This window comes from Corvus brachyrhynchos, unplaced genomic scaffold (genome assembly GCF_000691975.1).
Source record: "Corvus brachyrhynchos isolate BGI_N302 unplaced genomic scaffold, ASM69197v1 scaffold6, whole genome shotgun sequence".
NCBI lineage: Eukaryota > Metazoa > Chordata > Aves > Passeriformes > Corvidae > Corvus > Corvus brachyrhynchos.
In genome coordinates, this window is record NW_008238632.1 from 4279679 (window position 1) to 4297561 (window position 17883).

At 39.8% G+C, this 17883-nt stretch overlaps 1 protein-coding gene across 1 annotated transcript in view; it reads left to right on the forward strand.

Annotated features, from left to right (window-relative positions):
* Positions 1-9: 9 nt before the first annotated feature.
* Positions 10-17883, forward strand: part of AIG1 (androgen induced 1) — a 124493-nt gene continuing 106619 nt past the window's right edge. The window contains exon 1 of the mRNA XM_008635989.2: positions 10-308. Coding sequence (XP_008634211.1) covers positions 168-308 — 141 coding nt within the window. The 5' untranslated portion in view covers positions 10-167. The remainder of the gene's footprint in view (positions 309-17883) is intronic.

The window sequence follows — 17883 nt, forward strand, 5'->3', positions numbered from 1 at the left end:
TCCGCCCCGGCCGGGGCCGTGGGGGCGCTCGGAGTCCCGCCCGCACGGCGCGCACACACACACAGGGATACACACACACACGCCGGGACACACGGACACACACACACGGTGACACGGGGACACAGACACGGACACAGGCACACGGAAGCGCACCCCGCGCCGCAAATATGGCGCTGGTGCCCTGCCAGGTGCTGCGCGCCGCCATCCTCCTGTCCTATTGCTCCATCCTGTGCAATTACAAGGCCATTGACATGCCCGCGCATCAGACCTATGGAGGCAGCTGGAAATTTCTGACCTTCATAGACCTGGTAAGTGCCCCCGGCGGCGGCCGTGGCCCTGCCCCCTCCCTTGGGCGGCCCGTGGAGCGGCCGCGGCCCGGGCGCATCGCGGCCCCCGGCGCTCGACGGCTTCGCCATGCGGTGACCTTAAAGCGGGGCGGCGACATGTTGGGGCTGCAGGGCCGGCCGGGAGAGGAGCCAGCCGGACACCGCGGAGCCGGGTGGTTGGAACGGAGAGAGGCACGGACAAAGCCGAGCGGCTGGTGCGTGTCAGCAGCCGTGGGGAAGGTGCGCCTGACGGCCTGTTACCCACCCCAGTGCTGATGATGTGTTTCGGCTTTTCTAATGGCCGACAGTGAACACCAGAACCTGCTGGCCCAGCATCTGGCTCCCGTGTGCTGTCAAAATAAAATATATTGCTCCCTTTGGCCCTTCTGAGGAATTCATCCGTGACAGGTTGCAAGTGTGTCAGTGATGAAGAAAGTGCCAGGCAACTCCAACTTGCCAGATCCAGTTAGTTTTGGTTGCAAATCCATAAACGAGTGTATGAAATAAAAGACGTGTCATTTCATCATATTTCTTCGTAAGGGTCCAGATCTGGAAGAGTCACCAGCATGCTGGCCTGCTGAAGAACACCAGGTGCTAGCCAGAGCTATTTTTAATCTGAGCTTCCTAGGCTTGCTGCCTCCGCAACAAGTGTTCCCTTAGTGCAGGTGGGAGGAGAGGGGGCGGGGGGAAGAGAGGAGATGGGAGGAGAAACTTGGTTTCTGGTTCGGAAATATGATAGCCAACGTAAACCTAGTACCTAGATCAAAATATTTTTTTCTTTGTATCCATGGTGTAATTAGGTGAGAATTTTTGCGGTTCCAACTCAGTTGCTGAGAAGTCCCAAAATGCAAGTATTTCAGTACCTCTCAGAATTTCACTGTAGATTCACAAGTACTGCTGCTCTTGCCTACAGACGTGAATTGGCTCAATAGGTCGAGTTTGTGGGCTTGGAGAGCAAACTCAAACCCTAGTAGCCAAGCAGGTCAAGTGTGGAAATTTCTGTATCAGGATTAAGTTAAGGGTCACTGAGGTCCATATATTATTTGCAGAGAGAAAGCATCAATTGTATTTTTCACTTAGCCAGGATAATTTTTTTTTTGTAGGTGCAAAAATTTGCTGGAGCTCTGAGGATCGACAGCAGTAACTAGTGCTTTTACTGGAACTGTAAATTGGTGTCTTAAGGCTTGATGTTTCTCAGGAGGACAAACTAGAATCTACTTTTTTTTTCCTTTTGGGCTGCTGAACAGTACTGTCTCTAATACTGGTTAATAGAAGTTAGCATAAAATCCAAGTAAGTTAGGGGAGTAGCTGTTGACTTCAATGACAGTTGAACTTGGAGTGAACCAGCTAAAGCTAAAAGCTGATAATCTCTTTGAGTCTCCTTCACCTTTTTCTCTTTTCTCCTAGCCCTGACAGCTGCTTGGGGACTAAGTCAACCAGGGCTGTCACACAGTTTACAAATTTACAAATTTAACTGTAAATGATAGTCATCATTTCCCCAAAAATTATAGCCTTGTCTATGGCAAGTTCACTTGGACTTTTCCATCAAACCATGTACATTGTTCAGGCTACTTCTGTCAGGGCTCAAAAGATCAAGGTAAATATGTAGTGCTTTCTAAAATATCTAGAACAGTTACCAACTGCAGCTAGTAATTTCTGTCCTTTAGCTAATACTTGCCCTGTGTTTCTCACAGTCAAGCCCAGTAGTTGAGAAAAGGTTTAGCAATTTCTTAGTCTTCAATCCTTCGAAATAACACACAATTCAAGGGCTTGAATGCATTTCTCAGTGACTAGCCAGCATGCAGACCTCTCCACTTGCTGACAATATTTCCTTATGTCTCCTTATGTCCAAATGGCCCTGCTACCATCTTATGTAAGCAAATGTATCTTTCTGTTCCCTGGGACAACTGGGAGACTTGACGAAACAAAAACAGTTAGATTCCTGAGGAGGATACCAGGAGGCATGGTTGGAGGATGTTAGGCACATCTCCAAAATCCTGTATCTTGCCTAAGTCTTGCAAATCTCTTCCATAAGTTTCAGTTTGCTCAGCCATGTGCACTGTTCCTGTGTCAGTCACATTCAAAGGCTGTCTAGACAAAATATCATCAATGCCAGAGTCTTGGCAGACGTGTGTTCTTGCTACAGATTGTACCTCCACAAACAGAGATTTCATCTTTGACATCACAGAAGCACGTAGAAGTTCTTTCTGCTTCCAAAACCTGCTACCAGTTTTTGAGAAAGTCAGTTTATGACTTGAATCTGAAAAGTAATTTGAAATTTTTTCCATCTGTCCGTTTGTAAAGGGATGTTCTTTCCAGTCTCAGCATCCATAAATCTCTTGGAGTTTTAAGTAGCTGGCTTTGCGAGGTGCTGTGGGAAATGATTTACAGTTATTCGCAGGTAATACCCTTTTGAATTGAATTATGAAAATCTAGTAGTTTGGACTCTAAAACACAGGACAGTAAAACATTATAAGTGTATGCAATGTTTTGAACAGTAGACTTTGAGCCCTCACACTGTTCACGGAAGTTGAGCATTATGAGGAAGTTGTTTAATACAAATGTAATGTGCTGGTCCATCCAAAGTATTTTGGATGTTCATATCTAAGTAATGTTTTGGATGCCAGTGCTCATTCTTAATCCTTGAATTAGGAAAGAAGACAAGTGCAACCGATGAGTTATTTTAACTGCTGTTATTCTGATGACTTACTAGGTTTTTTTGCACTTGCAAATGTGGTGGCAACATTCCCTACAACACCTGTGTCAGTGGAATATTTTTCTGGTTTATAAAGCAATGCACAGGCAGTATGTTTTGACATTACACTCAAGATGCTTCTGACTGTTGCAACTAATAGTAGTATCTCCACTTCAGACTTTCTTCTTGGTATAGAGAGGTGGTAGATACTTACCCTCCTTATTAAAAAGCTGGTAAAGATACCTGACTAGTACCTGTGTATTACAAAGCCCACACAGAAAAGAGAGCAGTGTCTTCTTTCTCATGTATAGAGTGTAAAACCAAGGTATGAAGAGGTGAAGAGTTGCTGCCAAAATCAGTCGGTGGGGCCCAGCAAATGGAATTATGGAACTGAATATTCAGGCTAGTTCAAAACTACCTGCTGCTTTCATTTAAACTCAAAACACAAACCAGGCCTCGAGGTTAGTTCCTGTGAAAACAGCAAAGAATTGGATTCAGATGGGATATTTCAGGAGATGGGCCTAAAATTTCTTGTATAGCTGCCTTTGTTTAACTCAGATTCACCATTTTGTGCTTTAATAGTAGAATGCTGCAGGACAGCACTGTCCTGTGCCACATCCCATAAATTCATTGTTGAGCCTTATAGCTGAAAGTTAAGGTAGGCCAGAAATTATGCCAGCAAACGTGATTCTTTGCAACAAGTTTGTCAGCTATGTAAATCCCTCAGAAATTTTCCTTACTCAGTTCTGTAGGTACTTGAAGTAGCTGGGTTAAAGGTTATAGTTCTTGGTTGCAAGACAACTAGGTCATCCTGCATACACTGCAATCACACACTTGCCTTTATAAATACACATTTGTTGAGGAATCCTTTGCACCAACTTGTTTAAAAGTTGCTATCGCATTTTATTCGTCAGTTTCTCTTGGATCTCTTGCTGTTGGTGGGAGAGGAGGCAAAAACAAATAGGATTTGTCTTCTGGAATAAAGTGGAGCCTGTGGGTGCCAAAAGAAGACCATATCTACTTTTTGTGTTTGGGTTGTGTGCCATAATTAGCAGGAAGGTAACTTCGAGTTAAAATAAGTATGTACCTCCTTAGTAAGGGATGTGCTGGTCTAAATGGCTTGTAGTTTTCATTGTGCAGTTTCTCTGGAAACGTTATTCCTCAAAGAAAATAGAGTAAACCAAGATATTAGTGCACATCTATTAACAAATTTATGGGGTTTTGGTTTTGTATTTTATAATCCTAAGGTCTCTCTGATAGGCTGCACAGAGACAAAAAGCAAGGCCAGATTTTTGGAAGCAGTCTCAAGTGTTGTGTTTTATGATTAATGGTCATAAAATTAGTGGTCCCATTTTGAATATCAGAATATTAACGTGGGTATTCCTGTGACTTGATTCAGGGCAGCCAAACCTAGAGAGGAACAGATTTTGCTCATATATAAATCTGCTGATGTTATACACTTGTTATTCTCTTGAAAGAAATAGCAGGATGTCTGTGTGAACTTTTATCATTGTCTGGCAGATTGCGTTCTACAAAAAACAGGTATGTGCTCTGTTCCCAGCACATATTCTTTGCAAGTAAATGCTGTATTTTTTTTGCAGAAAACACATTTAGATTTTGTTTGATTAAGTTCGAATAAGTGATCAGAGCTTAGTTCCTTGTCTTTGAAACTTTCAGAGGGCCATGTTATCAACAGGACTAGAAACTCAAGTTGTTAGACTTACAATTTATTTATTTATTTAGTGTATTAGTTATTAAATTATGTGGGATGCAGTTACTAGACAACATAAAAAGGTATCAACTTAACAAAGCACTGTGAAAAATTTTTGGTGATTTGTACCCAATTTGGATTTAGTCAAGCTGATAGGAAATAAAATGACCAGAAAATACTAGAGGCCAAAAGTTTCAGAATTAAGGAATAATAAACTGTACCATTGGTGTATTATCTGAAATGGAGCAAGTTTCACTGCTAGCTACAGTTACACTTGCCATAAGCAGAGGACAAAAGTGAAAACAGATCCCACACTCTATGGAATATAACAACAACTCTTTTACAGTATTTCCTTTAGTAAAATAAATTTCACCTTCTGCTTTCCTTTTTCATCATCTGTAAAGTTACCCTGATACTCAAGTGCTTTATGGCTTCTGAGTGAAAAGATTACAGAAGTGTAAAATATTACTATGTATTATTCCCAGCGGTAATTTATCATCATATCTAAATATCTTTGTGGTCCTACTATACCAGAGAACACAGTCAATGGAGAATTTATCAGTTTACATTGAAAGGGATTGCTTTTTTAGGAATAACAAGGTGAGGTTTCTTAATGATGCTTAATGTATTTGAGAGAAAAGGCAACAATATACATAGCAGAGCCTTTTAAGTGTTTCAGAGCTTTTTTTTTACTCCCAGGCTGTAAACATGTCTGGGGAACAGTAATGTATAGTGCTGTTGATGCAGTAATAAAAATATAATAGTATCACCCTTTTTTTATTCATAGACCCATGTTTTCCATTTGCTTTTGGTAGCACTATTACAAATTGGGTGGAATTTTCAACACTACATGGACGTGTTCCGTTTTCACATTGCATTAGTCTGCCTTTATTTTACAATTGTACTTAAGTATGATGTACATTTAATTTGGGAATTCTCAGGGAAGTTATGGCTGTCTTGAACTATTTGTGTTGGCAGTGGGGTTGGCGGCATAAAGCAGGAGAATGGAAGAGAGAAAAAATTGGGATCACTTTCTATGATGATAGATTTAACTAATGTCAATAATATTATTTTAGAACTTGGAGTAGGTAAGTGGTACGTAACAGTGCTGTATTTTACACCAGTGTACAGCCTGTAGAGTTTTGCCAGAACAGTTTCAAATGATGACAACTTAAAGAAATTGGTTTAGTAGTCTTTCTGTTGCCCTTTGAAAAACATCCTATTTACTTAAGTTGTATTACAGTTGAATTATTTTCTTTCAAATTTTATTATAGTAGTAAGGGTAATTCAGATAATCTTATATGCCTTCATATGGCAAAATGGTTTTAAACAATTAGTTTAAACAAGGACAACACATCTAGTGTTCTATGTTAGTGTTCTTTGCTGAAGTTATTTGGGTTCTGAGCTGTCCTAATCCATTGTGAATATGAGTATATAAAAATTATTTAATCAATGTATTTTTGACCTTATATTTGTGTTATGTTAATGCAGCCATGTGAGTTCATACAAGAAATAAATTCTGGAAGATTGACCTCCTTGAGTTGTAGTAAAGATCTATATAACCTATCAAATAATATTATTTACCAGTATAGAAAATTGCAAATGTAATGTTTAAAATTAAATATATTTGTAATAAAAATCAAATTCTGCTTGATTCTTTGCAGTTACATGAACCTTAGGATATACAAAGACTTGTAGGGTAGATGTCCATGTGGGTAGTTACTTGTTTTGTCCTTAGGCTGAAAAAGAAGAAAAAGAAACTTGATTATCTGAAAAGTGCGAAACCCTCACATGATAAAAATATTTTATTATTGGTGTGGTGGAAATCTCAAATGTGCTAATATGCCACTGTACAACAAAATTGAAGTTGATCTAAAAGTTAAAAAAAAAAAAACAAAAAAAACCACAACCTTTATGAAATTACAAAACCCTCACATTCCACAGATATAAGTTTGCAGATTTGAATAAAGTAAAACCACAATAGAATGTAATTAAAAAAACCAGGCCATTCTGCCATGTATTGAACACAATATATTAGATTCATTGTGAAGGATTATGCTGAGTGTGTATATATCTGAACAAACCAATAAAAACAATCTTAGATTCCTTCCATTAGATGAAGTATTTTCTGTGCTGCAACCTTCCATATCTAATAATAGGTTATGTGAGTGCCTGCATATCCTAATGCAATATTTAGAAAACATTTTTCTAATTGTGCTACTTTAATATAGACTCTGATATTGGGAGAAGCTCAGCGTGGGTGGAGAATTCCTTGTCATTTGGAGTTCTAATTGCTAATGCAATTCCAGACAGTAAATGTAAAAAGATCACCACCAGTGACAGGTTTGTATGCTTTCTGCAGAATTCAGGAGTGAAATAAGTATTGGTGTATAAGAAAGTTCACATTGGATATTTCTGTACTTGAAATAAAAGTGATGTTACTGCTTGCAAAACACTCATGCAAAACATCAAACTCCTTTCAGTGTAGGTTTTTGGGGGATGGGGTTTAAGTATTTGAGTTTGAGGCCTAGTCTTCTGGTATATTTAGATATATGGAGATATATATATATATGGCATATAAGGTAGAAACAAAATTGACAATTGACTTACTTTATAGACCAGCTCTTTGAATGGGTGAATATGAAAAGCTTTCATCCTTCCAATGAAAGCTTTTCCAAATTTTGTCTTATTTACCAGCATTTATTTGTATAATTACATCTTCCCCGTACTGTATTTTCCAAGGCTCTGAATTTGTTGCTAGTCTTCAAAGCCTTGCAGGCTTTGTTCCATTACTCTTACTATGTATAATGCAAGATTTTTTCAACTCAGCATAGTTAAATATGCTGCCACTGACAAAGCTGGGTTTAACTTCAGTGGATGGAAAAGTTAACCCAAGTCTGAAGCAAACAAAATCTGTTGGAAGCTAAAGTAAAACTTCCAGACTTTTCAGACAGGAAGAAACTAAAGTAAATTAAAATTTATAAGCATGTTTTGGTAAGACTTAAAAACAAGCCCCTTTCCCAATAAGAACTGTGATTAAGCTTTTTCTTTTTTTTTTAATATTGCAAAGTTGCTTTTATACTGAAAATTGTGGGGATTCTGTTGGTTGAAAACAGGCTAAACTTATGTGAAATGTTAGGGGAAGATATTGATTTTCTGAAATTACTAATTTTCATTTGTATGAAGGCTCCTTCTGGCAACTTAGCTAAATCCATGCAATTTTCCCTTGAGAATTTGAAAATAACATTTGAATGCCTCTAGTTGCATTCCCTGAACATCTTGTCTTGCCACTGCCCTTGCAACCATCCAGTTTACAGTAGGTTTTCCAAACAAATATGCCAAAAGGCACAATTATGTAATAATTTCCACTTAGATCTGTGTGTAGCTGACATGGTTCAGGTATTTTTGCCACAGTTGTCTGTCAGGTTAGTTGTTTTAAAGTGCATGAGGACTCTGCAGTGTAGCTTAAAACAAAACTAGTACTGCTGCATTTTTCCTAGCTGAATATTAGGTGTCCTGGTAGAGTAGAATGTTCAGGAGAGCAGGATGTAAAATCCCTCACTGATTCCTTGCTTACTTGTAAAGCAACGCACGAGCAGTGGTGTGTTTTTGCTATTAATTAGTCTAAGTGAAACAATTTAAGAGGCTGAATCTTAACTCTACAAATGCTGCTAGACTCTTCAGACTGTTTGAGCTGCTTGTGCAGGGAGGGACCTAGCTGAGAATTTAAAGGGATTGATTGGCTCATTTTTCATTTCAGGCAGTGCTGTCTGTATTTGTGTATTTTTTTAAACCTAGTGGTTTGTGTACCTGAGGGTAAATTTACTTTTTTCTTCCCTATATTTGCATATATTTTGTCATGTGTCTTGAAGCCTTCTGGTCCTGGCAGCACATAAGTAACAAATCATTATTTATTATTACTGCTAATATTATTAGAATTCAGTAGGAGTGGGAGTTCCACATGCAAAGCACAGGTGGCATATGTTCCTAAATGTACTTGATCAGATGCAAGAGGAAGAAAAAGAAACTGCTGACTTTAAATGCTGCTCTATGAGTTAGAAAATGCAAGAATACAAAAGGGATGTTCTCCCCTGTGAGGCGCTTAACAAGTTTGTGCCTGAAGTGGTGGAAGCATTTCATACTGCTGATGTTGGGGCAAGTGGCTGATCCTGAGGCACTGCAGTGGGGCCCTTGACCGTAGAGAAGACACAAGTCATTTATGGCCAGTGCTTGCGCAGGCTCAGCTGTGTAAAGCAAGGAAGTAGGGAAGTGAGAGATAAAAGGAATCATACATGACAGCACTTTGTACCTGGGGCGTGTAGGTGACAGAGTGCACCACGCTGACCAGTCTTGTGTTGTGACAAACAGGTATTTAGGTATTTGCTGGCTATGAGGACAAAGTGAGGGGAAAGCAAGGGGTGGAGATACAGGGTGGCTGGTATTTCTTGGCTAAACCAGCGTATGTTAGCTCCCTCAGACTTTCCTCCTTTCCTTTTCCTCTCTGTCATTTCTTCCTCCCACACACCCACACAGTCTCCCCACACAACCCCCCTGGCTGGGGACACTGGTGCCAGAGCACCACTTCCCTGCGCATACGTGTTTGGCTTAGCACACTCTGCTCAGCGCAGGGTGCTTGCAAAGCTTGTCCCTAGTTAGAAGCCATATGCACTGACAGATGCAGAGGTCCCCATTTGCTGTTCACTTAAGCTTACAAACAAATTGAGACTCCATGCTGTGAAAACTTTCTTAACCTGGGTTTACTTGTTCTATCTATGTTCCAAGGACTGTAGACACAATTGTCTGCATTCCAGTGTAGTCCCAGGAAGTGAGTCCCAAGAATGCGTGAGTCACGATGGAAACCTCTGCTGTGTGGAACTGCACGGCACTGTACTTTTAAACTGAACATTCAGGAGGCTGAAGGGGATTTCGGGTTTTTGGGCGTGGATATACATCTTTGTGTACATTTGATATAATAGTTATTTACTTATGCTGCACATTATTTGAAAATACCAACCTGTTCGTAAGAACTGCTCTGTTCCATAGCCTCTCCATATGCTGTGAATATCTCAGAGTAAATTAGTCTGCTACTACTGAAGTCAGTTTAGGTGACCAATTAATGAATCATGGGTCGAAGATTACAGTGGGTCAAGATGCTGTTCAAGTTTTTCAGTGTCAGCTGTAGAGGACAGGAGAGAGTAGAGAGCTTTTGGGTCAGCTGTCTCATGACCTACCATGGCTAGAAAGGGATATTCCTGTATTTATCAAGGATGTTTCTAATTCCAATACCTTATTATAGAAGATTAGCATTCAAATCTCCTTGACTCATTGCCAGTATAATTTCAGAAGCTAGACACCTCTGGTTTTCCATAGATTGTATTCTATGTTATTAAGTCAAATGTCATTTCAGGCTAAGTTTTATTTTCCTTTTCTCGTGGTTCGGGGCAGAAGCTACTTACAATTATTACCAAATATTACCAAAATAATTCAAAGCTGTTTTGTTCCTTATTAATTACAAGGCTGAGTTCAAATGACAAGATGTTTTTTATGATATTTTAGAAATGCATTTTAGAAAAGGGTGGAGGGACCTCTTGTTACTTTGAGGATTTGGGCCAGTGGGATCTGAACTTCTTGATTTTAAAATTCAACCTGCAACATAAAAGCAAATATGAATGTTCCTGAGGGTGTGCAAGGGATGACTCTGTTCATCCACTGCTGGCTTTGTCAGTGAAAGTGCTGCCACTTTGCTGTGATCCATTTGTCCCCCTTATCACCCAGACAGGCTCTCAGTTGCAAGTTGCTGTCAGCTATCAGTGTATTTTCTACCTTTTTTTTTTCCTTATAGGAATCCCCCTGTTTGATATCTCTGTCCCTGTTCTAATATATTCTAACCCAGCAGAGTCTCCTTGATCTTTCAGCTCTGCTCCACAGTTCCAATTGCACAACCAGTCCTCTTCCAGAAGCCTGTGTTTTCCTGTCAAGTGCTGCTTTTCTTACCCACCTACTCCTTACACTCCTTCCCCACCATTCACACATACTATCTTTCCCCCCAGTGCATTCACTTTCATGTATTCTTCTGCATCCTCACTCTGTCTTTCCCAAATACCAGACCTACTCAGTGTCATTCATTCTCTTGTGTTTTTAAAGCAGCTTGTATGGACCCAAACCAATAAAAAATAAGCCATCTTCCATTAGAAAAACTTGATCTTGGTGTGGTGTGGCCTTAAATAAACTAGTTTGGAAATTATGCTGTTACATAAGACTCTTAGCTTTGCTTTCTGTTTTTGAACAAGTTTTTAAGCATCCTGGTTACAGGAAAAAAAAAGCCCGTAAGTGTTAAGCATAATGGATCATGATCCTAATGTTTATTATGGTGTTAAAATCTTGTCATTTCTTGGTAGTCCGCCATTCAATTTTTTTATGATAAAATTTCCAATTCAGAAGCAGGTCCTTGATAGAAACTAATGTTTAACATGAAAAATCAAAATTATTTACAGAATCAGCAATCAGTATTTATTCAGACATTTTCCATCTTTTTTTTTAATGTACTTGTTTTAAATGAGATACTGAAATTATTTAAATTGTATTTTGTATTTCCTAATAGGAAAACCTGTCTTTTAACAATCGTTGTGAGGTTTGAAATCTACTACTTTCAGTGAGATGAACAAAAATATTTTTGAACATTGCTTAGCTTGTCAGCTATTACTGGTATTAATAGAAGAAGCTGCTTTTTTTTCACGTGAACATATATAAGTTCTTATGCCTTGTTTGTGGGTGTGAACTTTGGTTGTATGCAGACACACCTGGTGCAATTTACGAGTAAGGAAAGAGAGAAATATACATTTCACAGTGGTAACTTTCTCCTCAAACCCACATGAAAACATACTCATTTTTGTTAGGGGTTACTGGATACAGATGAGCCTGCTATGGCTCCACTCCCCCATGTCCAACCACAAGCAAGACTGAACACCTGCCCAGTGGACGCATACAAAGGCAGAAGTGTAAAATCATGTTGCCTCTAATCCAGGTCAGTACAAATAAAATTCTGATTGGACTAGGTGGTTTAGAGTCAGTATCTTTTAAGATATGTCAGCCAGGATGTCAAGTGATGTTTGGAACAAGGAGTGCTCAACATATGACCCACCTAGAGTCTGTATCCTGCCTAGTTAGCCTTCCTGTGCTGAACACAGGGCTGGGCAGCAGTCAGAGTGCTATGTTATGATGGGAGCACTTTGGTCTTGATGCCGCTTCTGTCAGAGAGTCCAGCCCTACCACGGGGTTTGACCTGTGTGGCACGTCACTGGAGCCATTGTTCACAACTACCTCGTGATAAAATGTCACAGGAGGTCTGTGCATCTCGCAAAGGTCTAGATCTACAGAGATATTTTGATATTACTTCTAACAGCTGTTGGGAAGGTAGCAAAGATCTTGATCTACAGGGGTATTTTGATGTTACTTTTGACAGATGATGGGAATATATTCTCTCTGTATTATTCACATGTGTTCTGCTTAGTTTGGACAGGAGTTGAGGTCAGACTCCCAGTTCTGGGTGATACAAAGCATCCACATATGCATGTGACTTAGAAATATGTGATTTTTCAGCAAATTGCAAGATAAGACAAAAAATATTGAAGGAGGTTTTTTCTGTATTTTTTTTAATGACTCGTCTGGTATGATTTTAAATTTAGAAATTACATATTTGTTCCAGATGGGAAGAAAAAAATAAATCTCACAATTTCTTATGAGGAAAAAGATTTGGAAAAAGTATTTCAAATTTATGGTTTCAGTGCATTTGAACTGATGAAGTGAAAACAAGACATTTGATTGTCTTCATTAAAATACTCGGACAAAACTGTGTTGCAAAGGAATCAGCCATTGCAGTGAGCAATTGTTATTCAGAAATATTTTGTCAGCACTATTAATTGAAAATGTGTTAAATTTTCCTTTAGCAAGGGACAGATCGATGTAACAAGAGGACCATAACCCTGAAAGTTGTGGCTTAATCATAAATACTACCTTATTTCATAGGAATTGTACCTGTGCTGTGTGAGATGGTCAATGCAAACCTAAATTTGAAATACGAAAGTGAGAGTCAGAGGTGGATGTGATAAATCCAAGCCCAGAAAATAACTGAACAAATGTTTAACCTTTCTTCTTTTTTTCTTTTAAGTATGTACAGCTTGATTACAGGGATTAATAAGTATTTTGAAGAAGGAACCAAAAGATAATAATATGGTACAAGAGAAGGTAATTTCTGGCCAGTCTTTCCCTCATAGACCTTGTACTTTGCTTGTCTTGTTTCTTGTGCTAAGTGAATGTGACCAAACAGTATTTGCCAGACAAAGAACTGTAGTGATGGAGGCAAACATGTTTTATAAGATACTTATTTGCATGGTGTGCCTGTATCTCAGGGTGTATTTTCAAACAAGGTCTCTTTGGCTAGGCTGTGGTGCAGACAGCCTTGAGCTCTCATTCTGAATCACTCCGGTGTCTTCATGCTGGTCTCAAGTGTATATATCTAGTGTGAGAGAAGACATATCCTTGATGCTCAGAATTCCATAGAGTAAACTGACCTTTTTAAAGGACTCGTTTTAAGCCAGGTAGATGGAATTCAGCATTCTGAATCAGATCTGGAATAGACCCATCTTTTATTAATATAATGTCTTCTGATTTACTGCAGGAAGACACTGAAATGATTAAGTGTACCAGCAGTCTGCATAAAATGCCTAGGTGACCTCTGAAGCACTATGATAAATATCAAAGAAAAAATTTTAAACCTGTATGATCAGCTTAAGGAAAATTAAGGCCATATCTCAGTTTGTTGGAAATGCTCTTAAAGTAGGAAGACAGGTAGTGCCTGCAGAGTGGCAGAAGATCTTTTTCCATAAGACCTAAAGTGAATAAGTATGCTGCGTGGAAAGTATCTTTCCACTGGAGTTTGCTTTGCAGTTTTTCTCCTTGGTGGTCTTCCCAAAGGAAAGCATTGGTAAATAGTATAAACAGCTGATTGACCGTTCTAAATGATCAATCTTCTCTGTTTTCTTTAGGGATGCTTACATGTGTACCATCTCCTTTGTTCTCCTTATTCCAAGAAAGAAGCAGTACACACACAGATAGAGATCTTCTGAAAAAAATTAACATCTTCTGATAGCAAGTGTCTTACTAAAATTCCTTTGTAGTGCCGTTGCACCTTTTATTACAAGATCTCAAAGCACTTAAGAAATATTTGCCAACTAAGCCTCACATCTCTCTGCAGAGAAGTGTGATTTGAACCAAATGCAAGCCCAGCAGGTGAGACACTGAAATTGGTTGGACATACAGTCATTAAAATCCTTTAGGAATTACCTTAGTTGTGTAATCTGTATATTAAAACATTGTTAATCTCAGGTGGTTCAGGAGGTGATGTGGGGCAGAGGCTGCCCACAGATTACTCCTATTCAGTCTGAGGGGTTTTTTGCAGGGTGGGGCTGGAGGTGAGACTGGCTGTTCAGCTCTGCCCAGACTGTTAAGCATCAGCTCCAGTCTGCCCTGTCCCACCTGGTGACTCATTTGCTGCTGCTGTTCACAAAGATACAGGAAATGTGTGGACCTTGCCCTCAGGCGTGAATGAACCCAGATGCTACCCCCTTGGTGGAGGAGGAGCAACTCCTAACTCCACTTTGGCTCCACCTTCTTCTGCTGTCCAAGATAAGAACCACAGCCTGGGATAGCTTTGGCCCTTCTCGGTCTTGCAAGAGGCACTGTCCTCAGCCTATGCCTACCCAGCCAGCCACTGGAGAACAAGAGGTGGGGGGAGGCAGGGTGCATGTTTACATGCTGGATGTAGGCAAGTGCATTTGATGGTACAGGAAGGGTGATCTGAGTACAGGCTGCTGAGGGATAAAGGAAAAGACACAGCTATTTAAATGGTAGAACGTAGGCTGTTGCTGTGGGTGCAGAGTGGGTGATTGCTGCAGCAGCACTTCAAGAGGCATAGCTCGAGCAGGTCAAGTTGACCTTAAGAGAAAAAAGATGAGGCCATAGACTGGAGATCTGCCTATGTGCATGCTGAGTTCAGGACATCCTCAGTCTGCAACAGCTGTTGGAATTACGGACATATTTCTGGACAGAAGGAGGTGTACCTGCACTGTGTAGCATATGTGGCATAAATGAAGAATCTCTGGGAAATGTTGAACCTGCTGGGTGTATACTGTGAAGTTAATCCCTGTGTGAACAGTAGGTGTTTATGCAGAAGAACCAGGCATTCAGCAGCCTGGACAAGTACCACAAATCCTCCCATGCTGCCTGAAGACAATTTCTAGCTGGAAAGAGGGAAAAATGAATGTAGGGTAGCTCTAACCTACACAGTGAACATGTAGGTTAGCATGGAGGCTTCCACCCACATGACCTACTTGTGGAACAGCTTCTTTTCTGAAATAAGCAGTGCGATATCATCCATGCCTGTTTGAGTAGGACGTGTATTTCTGTTGGCTGGAAGAAAGGAAGGTACAGTTGTCAAGCCCAGATGGAAGCTTTGAAATATGCATGATAGTGGCAGCTGTGTGTGGGAAGAATGAGTTGAAGTGTGTTGAGGAGGAGGAGGCTTGTTTACTGTGCTACTGTCTTCTTGTAGCTGTGGAGTTGAATGAGGAGAGAAATGTGGAATGTGTTTCATGTCCGTGGATTATTGCTTCACTGTGCTGGACAGTTTTTTTTCTCCCAATACTCATTATTTGTTTGAAAACTCATAAAGGATCAGTGATTTGCAGTGAAGGAGATTGCAAAGACATATCATTAGTATTTTGACAGTCCTGGATCCTCATGGATCAAGTATCTGCTTTCCTGATCTGGGCCCTTCTGCCTGCAGGATCCATCTTGAAAGCGGGGCTGAGGCAGCTGTGTGCATGCTTTGGAGAGGAATGCATTGTCTTCACAGCATTTCTGATCTTGAATTCTGTGTGTGCCCTTATTTATTAGTGTATTTTGTAGTCCGTGGTTATGTAAATACTTAAGCCTATGTACCACTGGCATTTGTGTGTCAGGGCTGTGTTTTGTTGCTGCTGTAGTCACCGGTTGGCAGTGATGCCCAGGGGTGGCTGCAGGTGAGACCTGGCTGAATGCAGTGGTGTGCAGCTCACCCTCTTCCTCATGGTGAAACAGGGGCAGTCAGGGACAGGTTGCTGAGGCCTCCCAGCCAAGCCCTGCTTACAGGCAGCCTGCTGCTCAGTTCCTGGGTGCCTGCCTTCCTCTCCCTGCTTGGAAAGGCAGCCTGTGGTGCTGAGCTAGAGCAGCCCGTGAGGAGAGCCAGCTTTCATAGCTGTGGAGTGCACCACCTCTTTTCAGGACAAAAGGCAATGCCAATCCTAGCCGAAAGGTTTCGTGATTCGTAAGAGAGACTATATGTATATGTACTTATAAAAGAGAGGAGGATGTGCCATACACAACAGAAAGTATTGCATTTATGTAGTGAAGTGGATAATGTCAAGTTAATTCACAACCTCCTTTGGGTTTTATGTTTTCTTTAGATTTATGTTTATGGCTTTCAGCCATCTCATTAACTAACACTTTTCTGTGGGGGGAATAAGGGTTTATGGCTTATTCTTTTTCTCCCAAGAATGTTTCTAAGCATGTTTTATTATGTGTACATTTTTTGCATTCCCATCCCAGAGCTTGAAATCAGTATTTTCTGAATAATTCCCTAGTATCTCTTTGAGCTATGCGGCCTGAAAAGCTCCTTGACTTAATTAAAGTAAATGGTCTAAAAAGAAATTCTGAAGATCTAAAGTTTTCTGTAAGAAGAATATCAAAAAGGCATGAACCCTAATAACTTCTAGAATCAGAGAGTCAGTTTTGGTGTCAGGTGTTTTACTCTGTGCTAGTGCTTGGTTTGTCCTGTGCTATCCTAAGAGCCTTTGCTCTTACACTCAGATAAGGTGTATCTGCCTCCACAGTTAAACGTATGCCAGTTAAACGGAGTGGATGACTTCCAGATACACCTGATTTTGAGAGTGGCTGCCATTTTAATCTGTAATCATATGACAGTGACTTCCAAATTTTTATCAGTTGAAAGTCTACTGATAAATCTGATTTGACCTTTAAGCTTACAGCTATCAGACTTCCATTATAAACATCCTTCCTTCCCTCTTCATTTTCTTGTGGGTCTGTGAACAAACTGTGCTTCAGACCTTTGTCATACATGAGGTATGCCCAAGTATTTTATAAAGAGCCACAGACACAAAGGGAAGCAATATTGATATTTATCCTTGATATGACTTTACCACAGCTTTATTTTTCTCACCTCAACTGTGACATGGACAACAGTGTAAAGAGCCAAAGTTAGAGGTCATCAAATGTTTCATATGGCCAGTTCTCAGGAAATTGCATAAGTCTCTAAAATCCAGTTTTCTTGAAGTCATAAAAGGCACTGAATTGATCAAAGTGTAGAACCATCAAAAAGTGAAATTTACAAGTGTTTGTGTTGGACAAACACAACATCTTCACAACACTTCAAACAGAAGATGTTGCTGCAAATGGAGTGTGAAAAAATTACCTGCTTAATTAGTAGTAAGCAATCATGGCAGCAAAAGAATTCTAGGTGTTTATATTCTATTAATCATAGTCCAGATTTGCTTCTAACAATTTTACTTTGAAAATTAGGCTTGTTTTTATTATTGTTCTACTCTTTTCCAAATGAGGATGTAACTTTGTTACTGCTTGAATTTCTATGCATTCTTCATCCAGTTTTAAGGCCTCTAGCTTGCATCCTGTGTTGCCATTTACATCTTAGCAATATGAGTACACATCGTTATCATCTGATATTGCTCATATCTTGTCTTCACTTTGTATGGAGACATAGAGGAGATTGAAGGTTCAAGCCATAGCCTTTATCCAGCCTTGGTCTAATTTTCTTTCTTCCATGAAGCAGATACCATTTAGAAATACCTGTTTAATCTGTTAAACAGGCAAACTGAAGCACTCATTTAAATTTTTGCACTCCTTATCAAAATACTTTGAGGTTTTTTTTTCCGTGATAGAATTATCATATGGGCATTGCTTTATCAGCAAGAGAAAGATGTAAATGGTGTTTATTTAGAAGTGTGCATGTCTATATTTAAGTATGAGCATTCAAAGATGTCTATAGGAGAGGGAGATAATCAAATCCTGAAGAATTTCTA